Source organism: Oxyura jamaicensis, chromosome 3, assembly GCF_011077185.1.
Source record: "Oxyura jamaicensis isolate SHBP4307 breed ruddy duck chromosome 3, BPBGC_Ojam_1.0, whole genome shotgun sequence".
Taxonomy (NCBI): domain Eukaryota; kingdom Metazoa; phylum Chordata; class Aves; order Anseriformes; family Anatidae; genus Oxyura; species Oxyura jamaicensis.
The window spans coordinates 105,989,643-105,998,911 of record NC_048895.1 but is presented as its reverse complement, the minus strand read 5'-3'; the positions used below and the strand labels follow the sequence as shown (position 1 = coordinate 105,998,911).

At 49.4% G+C, this 9,269-nt stretch overlaps 1 protein-coding gene across 6 annotated transcripts; it reads right to left on the bottom strand.

Annotated features, from left to right (window-relative positions):
- Positions 1-2,249: 2,249 nt before the first annotated feature.
- MYCN (MYCN proto-oncogene, bHLH transcription factor) lies at positions 2,250-8,363 on the bottom strand. 6 transcript variants are annotated; one of them, XM_035322714.1, is made up of 3 exons: positions 8,191-8,363; positions 4,891-5,723; positions 2,250-3,779 (listed from the first exon to the last, which is right to left on the bottom strand). In XM_035322714.1, exons 2-3 carry the CDS (start codon positions 5,618-5,620, stop codon positions 3,181-3,183), a joined length of 1,329 nt encoding a protein of 442 aa, XP_035178605.1. In that variant the 5' UTR covers positions 5,621-5,723; positions 8,191-8,363; the 3' UTR covers positions 2,250-3,180. The 6 variants fall into 6 exon arrangements, with proteins under 6 accessions (XP_035178605.1, XP_035178608.1, XP_035178607.1 ...); XM_035322717.1 differs by lacking the exon at positions 8,191-8,363 and adding an exon at positions 7,250-7,480; XM_035322716.1 differs by lacking the exon at positions 8,191-8,363 and adding an exon at positions 7,018-7,240.
- Positions 8,364-9,269: the final 906 nt, after the last annotated feature.

Sequence of the window (9,269 nt, the reverse complement as noted above, 5' to 3'; positions counted from 1 at the left end):
GTAGGTAATGATTCTTCTGAAAATATTATTAAATGCATTGTTTATCTCTTCTTTTCAAAAGCTATCCTTCTGACACCTTTCCTTTTTTTTTTTTTTCTTGTAAATAGAAAAGAATCTAAAACCACTAACTCCTATTTAACAATTGCTATGTAATAACATCCTATATCCGAGATTTTTGTTTACAGAAACGTTTGCCCTTGACAACTTGCTCCCCCTACATCAACAATGTGAAAGCAAACCTATTAACCCCTGAAACTTATAAAGAGAACAAAAAAAAGAGAGAGAGAAAGAGAAAGAAATAAAGAAAGAAAAGATAAACCCACCCACAGCAGCAAACACTACAGCATATGGAAGCATTTCTGAAATGTATGGGGCCAGATCCTATCTCCATTGACATCAATCAGACGTTTATCACTGAATTCAAAAGGATCGCCCACTGAAAAAGGAGGCTTTCAGAATAGGATTTGTGCTCAACTTCCAAACAGACTTGAGTATTTGACACCTTTATTATATTCTAAATGCTTGGATAACACAACAATACAGGACAGGACTGGTTTCAGTCTCAAGAAAGGAGAAGTAATTGCTGTCTTTAACTACCTAATGGGAGGTTACAGAAAAGGTGGAGCCAGACTCTTCTCCGAGGTTAAACACAAGAAAGATGGGAGGCAATGGACTGAAATAGCAACAAGAAACATTCCAAAGAAATACTAGGAAAATGTTCATAGCAGTCAACAATTGAAACGTGTTGTCTGGCTATTGAATCTCCATCGTTGAGGACATCAAAACTTTGCCGCATATGACCCTGAGCATCCTGATCTCACATAGAATTTGCCCTTGCTTTGAGTGGAGGATTTGGACCAGTTGTGCCCCGGGAAGGGAAGGGAAGGGAAGGGAAGGGAAGGGAAGGGAAGGGAAGGGAAGGGAAGGGAAGGGAAGGGAAGGGAAGGGAAGGGAAGGAGATTCTATTTATGGAACGATTGTGGTTCTCAAATCTGCTTTGAGAATATATTGCTTTGATATATTAAGTCTACATATTCAGGCCAAATCTTCCAATGGCAAAACTGAATTCAAACAGCACTGCAGAAATTTGTGCCAGTTGAGGATCTGGGTTTGCTGCACTGAAACAGAAGTTAAACTCCAAATGTTCTCGGTACAGAAGTTGGCTGGGGCCCAAGAATGCACAGGCTGTGGGTACACAAACAAGCTACTGTAGGGCAGGGATATATGGTACATATGCTACTGTGGTGATTTTGCTCCCATACTGGTCTTACACTCTTTTACCTCATGGCACATGAGACGTTCAGAAGCTCCAACACCAAGCAATCTACATCCTGTGTATCGTAACTGAAGGGTTAGATGTCCCAGATTAGCTCCTTGCAAGTTCATCCTTATAGCACTTACTTGCCATTGTTCAGTGATCCACATCTTATTTTTCAGGTTCAGTGCAGGGAAAAGACAGCATTAAAAATACCTGTGCAGACCAGAAAATAAAATAGCTCCTTCATCTTAAGAAGCCTATAAAAATACAACCAAATGTATTTCACAGACTTGCAAGTCTTGCTCCTGTCACACAAAATGCCATCACACCACTTGAGAAAACCACCTGCCAAATTTTGTTCAGACTACATGCCACTTGACACACGCCTTGCAGCTCTCTGTACCTCAGAATTTTAACTTCCCTGCAATTTTTAATTTTCAGTAACTTATCACAGTAGTAACAAACAGGATCTTTGGCCAGACATGAAAGAACATTAATCCTTCTGTGCAATGGTGGACAGCTTTAAGAATATGCCTTCTGCAAAGCAAATAAGAACTACCCAGCACAATCTTGGTTTACTACAAATATTTCATTTTCTGAGTATTTTCTGTAGTAAAATCTACCTTCACCATTTACTTTTCACCTGTCTGCTCCATGTGGCCATTCCCTGAGCAGCCCCCTTTACACTTCTCCGCATACAGGTCCATATTCCAGAAGTCTTTATGACACGGGAGTCTTTCTGTTAACTGGGGTACATCCAATCCCCTGCAACAATCCTGACACCACAAGAGATATCTGAATTGTGAAAGAATTGGAAACTGGTCTTACAGCTTTCAGATATGGGAATGTCCTGGCTAGCTGACTTCTCATAGAACATCACCTGTAGTTTGAGAGCCCGTGATATGGGACCATGTTTTTGTACTGCATGAACATTGCAAAGAAAGATTTTATTTCAAAGAACTTAATTTAAAAAGAAAAATAGTACATGGCATATAATGTAATTGCTATTTATTTTCATAAACATGAGGTATTTCAAAGTGCTATAAGACGCAGCACTAAATGTACATCGTTGGAAGAAATTAAACACAGAACTTTGCAGTTACCCAGTTCTATGCACCAAACATTAACAAATACATTAACTGGAAGAAACAGGCTAGGAAAAGGCATATATAGTAAATTTCTTTACAAAAGTTTCTTAGTTCAAAAAAGTGATAAAGTAATATCTACTCAAAACTTTCACAACTCATTTTCATACGAAAATATAAGTATCAAATTTAGTTATGTATCAGCATCATACTAAAGTATACAGGCAATGTAAGAATTAGTACAGTACATAACAGAGATTAACAATATATTTGTATACAAAAACATGCTCCTCAAACATTGAGGTATTACAGTACTTAGGTATGAACTTCCAGTCTAATACTGGTAGCAAGAGCCACCTCTCATAACCCAAGACATGTACAAAAGGCAAGTGTGTAGATGGTATTTACAGAAAATTCCCACAGGGGTACAAATGCCAACCCCTAAAGTAACATCTGTTAGAACATAAGCACCATAAAAATTAGGAATGAATGTTTTAAACTCAACTATATGTCATCAGCAGCTCCAAATGCTCACAACAATTAAAAAAAAAAATCCCCACCATCTACAGTTCTTAAGAAAAAAAGAAAAAAAAAAAAAAGGCAGTCCGTTGTTGTTTGGTAGTCTTGCAATGAACTCCTTGCAAGAACATCCATTTGCTCCGTACCCGGATAATATAGTTTGTCAATTACTTCAGGGACTGGATTGAAAGGAAAACCAACATTCTTAACGTCAAAAAAACACAATTTTTTTAAAGAATCAAAAATGTGCAAAGTGGCAATGACTGTCCTGGTCAGCCAAAAAAAAAAAAAGAAAAAAAAAGAAAAAAGAAAAAAAGCTTAGCAAGTCCGCTTGAATTCTATTTTCTTTACCAGCTGTTGTTTTCTGGCTTGCAATTTTTCCTTTTCTAGCAATAACTTCTGCTCCTCTGCCTGAAGAGAATGGACATATTCAGTGGCTTTTTTTAAGATCACAACTTTTGCAGCTTTCTCATTTTTAACCAGTTCTGGAACATGGTCCCTTAATGTGAGGAAACTTGACCGTAGATCATTACGCCTTTGACGCTCCAGGATATTATGGTTACGTCGACGTTCACTATCCTCTGAATCTGAGTTTCGAGGACTTGAACTCTTAGACTTTGGTTGTATCATGGGTTTTACTGTACGGGGCACCTCGGTTTTTAACTTTTTCTGTGGTGGAGCATCTTCACTCTCCATGTATGGAGAAGGAGCGGCATAATTATGCTGCTGGTGAATTGGTGCGCAACGCTTTAAGATCAGTTCGTTCTGCTGTGTCCTGACCGGTGGAAAAGTGGTATTTTTAGGACGCACTGTAATAGTAAGAGTTGTAACAGCCTTGTTGGAGGAGGAGCGTCTTTTCTCCACTGTCACAACATCTATTTCTTCTTCTTCATCCTCTTCCTCCTCATCTTCATCATCTTTTGGTGATAGAAAGTGGAAAAAGAAAATAGATGTTATTCCTTCAGAAAATACTCTGAACAAGTATTAAACCAGATTTATTTATTGACAGAACATGCATATTAAAAGCAGCAATGAAGTAACTGGTAAAAATAGGGTGTGCCCACCAACTAGAGTCAGCTATAGCTCCAGAAAAGTATAAAGTATGTACAAAATAACTAAAGAGAAGTGATTTCTGAAAGTTTAAAAACTTTTTTTTTACCACTTCTAATTTTCAATAAAAGCGGGGCTCCCACCCAACTAATCTCAATGGCAGAAAGAGTTTTCATACAGAATGTATTATTTTTTAATACAGCTGTGGAGCCTGGGTGCAAAATGCATGCACTGAGTCACAACATAGCCCTTGCTTGGTGGAAAAGCAGCCGGAAAACGAAACAATTGCTGGGTTTGTTCTAATGCAGAAGGTGAAGCTGCTCCCGCCGGGGACCCTTTAAGCCGGCGTTTGGTGCTCTGCCAAGAAGACAGCTGTTGGAAGTGCTTCCTCACCCAAAGCTGTCAAACCAGACGTTAAAGGGACAGCAGGCTCTGCAGCCCGGGATGGATCACCAAGTTTACGCTGACGGTCATATGGACTGGCTCATGGGCACAGGCAGAACCACTTTTCAACCGAACTGGACTTCTGTGCAGGCACAGACAGGAGATGTCTGTGGGCATTTTAGGTTCTGTCCATGCAAAAACAAGGGGTCTGCTGCAAGGCTACTTAGCCTGCTCCAGCCTCCCAGTGTGACACTTATGGACACATCCACCACCCTCCCCAAAACGTGTGTTCAGCGTGACACCGCCACCCCCCTCATCCCCAAAACGCCCTCGGGGATGGTGGACAAAGGATAAGCGTGCAGAAGGAGCTACAGAAGCTTCACAGCTCCATGCCAGGGTCCTGCTGCCCCTCAGGGCCATCTCCTGCTGGGCCACCAGCCCAAGACCCCTGCCCATGCCTTCCCCATGGGGCCGCTGTCCCCATCCCCATCCCTGCCGTGCCTGCTGCCGCCTGCTGGCCGACCCGCACCCCACACACCCCCCGCCCAGCCCCTTCCTCCCTTTCGAGGCCACCACCGCCCCCCATGTGCTCACCCGAGTCGCTGAGGGTGTCGTCCCCGGAGCTGCTGCTGCTGGCCCGGCTGTCCCCAGCGGGACGTGGTGACCGAGCGCCCCGCGGGGCCCCCCCGCCGCCCACAGCCCCTCGGCCCGTCCCCGTCGCCTCCCTTTTAGTGACAGGAAAGGGAAAGACAACGGCCGGGTCCACGCACTCAGCTGTGGCCACGGCAGGAACGGTGGCGGTGGTGACAAGGGCGGTGGTGGCAGCGGCCGGGGGGGGCGGCGGCGGGGCAGCGGTGGTGGTGGCGGGGGGCTTGCCCTGCAGCTTCTCGCTGACCGCCCGCTCCAGCTTCTCGCGGGCCGAGAAGCCGCTCCACATGCAGTCCTGGATGATGATGGAGTTGAGGTTGTTGGTCACGCCAAGCCCCGACTCGAACAAGTCTCCCCCGTCCGTGCCGCCCCACAGGTCGGCCTCCGGGGGCAGCAGGAGAAGCTCGGACGCCCAGTCCAGGTGGTCGGTGGGGCGGCAGCCCCCCAGTGCTGCCCCTCCCCAGGGCACCGGCCCCCCCCCCGGGGGGTGCTCCTGGAGCCCGGCCCGGCTGGGAGACAGGGGAGGGGTGGGCAGCAGCTCAAACTTTTTCCAGATGTCCTCCCCGGGGGGGGCTGAGTCCGGGCCGCACAAATAAAAGTCATCTTCGTCCGGGTAGAAACAGGGCTGCAAAGAGTCAAACTCGAGATCGGGGTTTTTGCTGACCATTCCTGGCATTACGGGGGTCTTCCTGCGGGTTCCCGGGTCGGGCAATTGTTTTAGAGGCAGGTTTTATGGTATTTCCAGCAAGGGGAAAGAGAGGTCCTCCCAAGACCTGAAACTAAACCAAAAATAAAAAATGAAAAAAAAAAAAAAAAAAAACTAATTACAACACGAAGAAACACGCAGATGCGACTGTAACTCCCTTCCTCTTAAGTGAAAAAAACACGAAATAGAACAAAACCAAAACACGGTAATTCCATCAGCAGCAGCAAGAAGCCGGGAGCCTTTTGCAAGCCAAGCAAAAATGCATCGCACACCTTTCCTCCCGACTCGGGCATTAAAGGAAAAGGGCCAGGTAGAGCTCCGGCGTGCCGGGCTCTCTCCAGGCAGACACCCAGCAAGGTACAGCAGGGATGCAAAGCACCTCTGCGCTCCTGCAAAGAGCACTCCCCGAACTGCTTCAAACGCTCAAAGCAGCAGAGTAACTGTAGACAGATGCAAGGCTTTGATACCGTAATCTCTCCAGAAAGCGCTCTTAATATGCCAGCAAAAGTAGAGGAAGTTTGCTCCTTTTGTCATCTGCAGAGCAGCGCAAAGAGAGAGGGGGGGGATGCAAAAAAGGGGGCGGAGGGGGCTCTTCGCAACTTCGCAAATCGCCAGTTCATTCACTGAAAGCGAGCCAGAGAAAAATCCGCACAAAACACGAGGGGGGAGGAGGAGGAGAAATTCAGCAGCAACAGAAATTATCGACCTTATGTAATAATCTCACATACACACACGTTAAAAAAAAAAAAAAAAAAAAAAAAAAGCACTAAAACCACCCCGGCGCCACCAACAAAGCTTTGTGATTTGCCAGGAAGGTGCAGAAGTTTCTGTCCCCCCTTTCTCCCAGCTCAAGACGAGAGCAAACAGAGAGGCTGCGAGGGCGACAACTTTGCAGATTTTGCCCCTTGGTGCACTAAAAGCCTCCTGCAAGCAGCACTTTTCCCCATCTCACCCCCGGAAAATGCGCGCCCCCTTACCTCGGCCGGACCCCCCACTCGCTAGCCACGACCAGTCACCCGCACCCCATTCCTTTTCCGAGAGCTGGGTTGCATCAGGCATTGAACAAAAAAATACAAGATGACTTTTAAGTCCCAAGGAGCCGTTCAGCGTCTCTCCCTTCGCCTCGGTTAACGTGACGCGAAGGGAAAGCGTTTGGCTGGGCTGAGAACAGCTGACGCTTAAACGGCGACCAAAAGGGGGAAAAAAAAAATCCATTAAAAGCCTTATGATGAAATGCAAAGAAACGAGCCCGGCTCAGCTGCTCTCCCTCTGCCCCGCCCCCTGATCACTTCCAGTATTGTACATTTTTCTGCTCCTGAAATACATTAAACCGTTAAAAAAATGCAAAGCAGTAAAGAGGCACCTACAAAACCCAGGCGAGCTCAGCGCGACAGCTCCAAAACAAAACCAAAATATCCGCCGGGATTTTATTCTGCTCAATGAAAAACCCATTCACGCACTGCAATGCCCCTGCACTTCCTCTCCCTTCCCATCCTCCCTGGTTTCGCGACTCGAACGCGATGGGGAATTGTATTTATTTCATTGGGTTTTTGTCCTCCTGCTTATTACAGCCCAGACCCTGCAGCTTCCTCTTCTTACCTCCTTGGTGATGGTGGTGGGTGTTGCAAGGGGGAGGAGTGGCGGGGGGTGGGGGGGTAGGGGGAAAAAGAAAAAAAAAAAAAAAGCAGATGATCTTGTATGTTGCACTTTACTGAGCCCGCGCAGCCCCCGAGGCTAACCCAAGCCTCCACAACCACCCTTTGCTTGCAGACAGATGACTGTCACTGGCAGGCTTTGAAGCTCCTAGCTATTATTTCCCCCCACACCGAAAAAGAAAAAAAAAAAAAAAGGAAAAAAAAAAGAAAAGAAAAAAAAAAAGGCAGCAAAAGCTGACACACCCGGGGAGGCATTAAAAAAAAAAAAAAAATAAGAGGGGGGGTGAAGCGAGAGCAGCAAAACCCCACCTCCTGATTTCCATACGGCAGGGAGGCGCCTGGCGTTTGGCGCCAAAAGCCCCATTTGCTCTTTATGCGGGGCAGGGCGAGGGCCCGGTCCCGCTGCACGCGGGGGGGGCCCCGGCTGCGCCGAGCCGAGCCGTGCCCGAGCCCCGTCCCTTCTGGGTCGCCTCCTCCCCTCGTCCCCGCAGCAAAGGGGGAACGCTCACGGGAGGGGCGGCATCCTGCAAGCCGCGGCGACACCCAGGGCGAGAGAAAAAAATGAAAATAAAATCAAATAAAATAAGAGGAATAAAGAAGTGGCTGGAATACAGAGTGGCTCCGACTGGGGGCTTTGTAAATCGTTAATAACCATCCTGCCGCAACGAGCACCTCCCTCAGACGAGCGGGGTTTGCCCGCATCCCCCCCACACACCCCCCGCCCCGCGCCCCCCTCTCTCCCTCCCCGCCGCCCGGGACGTGAACACTCGGCGGAGCCGCCGCGGGCCCCGGCTTTCCGCTGCGGACGGCGACACCTTGCGGAGGGCCGGCGGAGCTCGGCACGGCTCCCACCTCATCTTCCCCCCCCGGCCGCCGGGCACCCACCGCTCTCTCGGCTCCTTCCCCGCGGGCGCGGCGGGGCCGGGAGGGCGGCGGGGCCGGGAGCGCGGCGCTGTCTCGTCGGCGGAGCTTGGCGGAGGGGGGCGAGCCCGGTGGCGAGCGATCGCGATCCGGTGGCCGCTGCGGGGTGGCGCCTCCTCGCTCATAGGCTGCAGGTTGAGGCGGGGACTGCGGGGCGTTGCTCGCAGGATGGCTGCCGGCGGGCGGCCGCTTTGTGTGCGGAGGGGGCTGCGCCGCCTCCTTCCCTCCCTCTCTCCCTCCCTCCCTCGCTCGGTGGTGGGGATGAGCCTGGGGTCTTCCAAACTGGCCCCTTCATCACGCCCCCCACCCCCCCAGATCGCAGCCTTCGGGCTGCGCCCTCCCGCGTGGCGATACCCCCTCGGCTCCATGTTGTGCTTTAGTGGCCAAAGCTGTGAGGCTTCGCGGCCCCTCAGGGAGGGAAAGCATTAAGCATTTGGACTCTTGTTGGGGTGCCCGGCGGGGAACCGAAAACATGGGCAGCAGCAGCGCGGGGTCGCCAGGGCAGGCAAAATGGCGACTGCTATCCCGCCTGCTTCACCTGTGGGGACCCAGCCATTACAGGCGCCAGAGCAAGGGTGGCAGCGCCAGCAGTGGTCGCCAGCCGCTCCAAAATGGCCACTAGCCAGGCGGCGAGTCCTGCAAGACCCCCTCAGCTCGCCGCGGCCCACTTTTTGCCCTTTGGTTTGGCAGTGGCTGAACACTCACCTTCCTGAGGAGCCCGCAATGGGCTCTGGTTGAGTGTAAAAAAGGCTCCTAGAAAGCCAGTCCTTCAAACTTGAGAGTGCATGCTGTTCAGGGTGCCACCAGTTACTTTGGGTACCCTGTTGTGAATTAAGACTCATCTGGGAGGTGGCAGCTGGCTGGGGACAGTTATGGAAGGGGTCGTGCACCCTAAAATAGAGGAGTGCTGGACCACTACTGGCCCCCTTGGCAGTAGCTGGTGAGAAGTTTGAGGTCTGGCTTGCCTGGACTTCATGATTTGGCCTCCATTTCCAAAATGCACTTTGAGTTCAAGATGGCTGATTTCATTGATTAGCCAATGT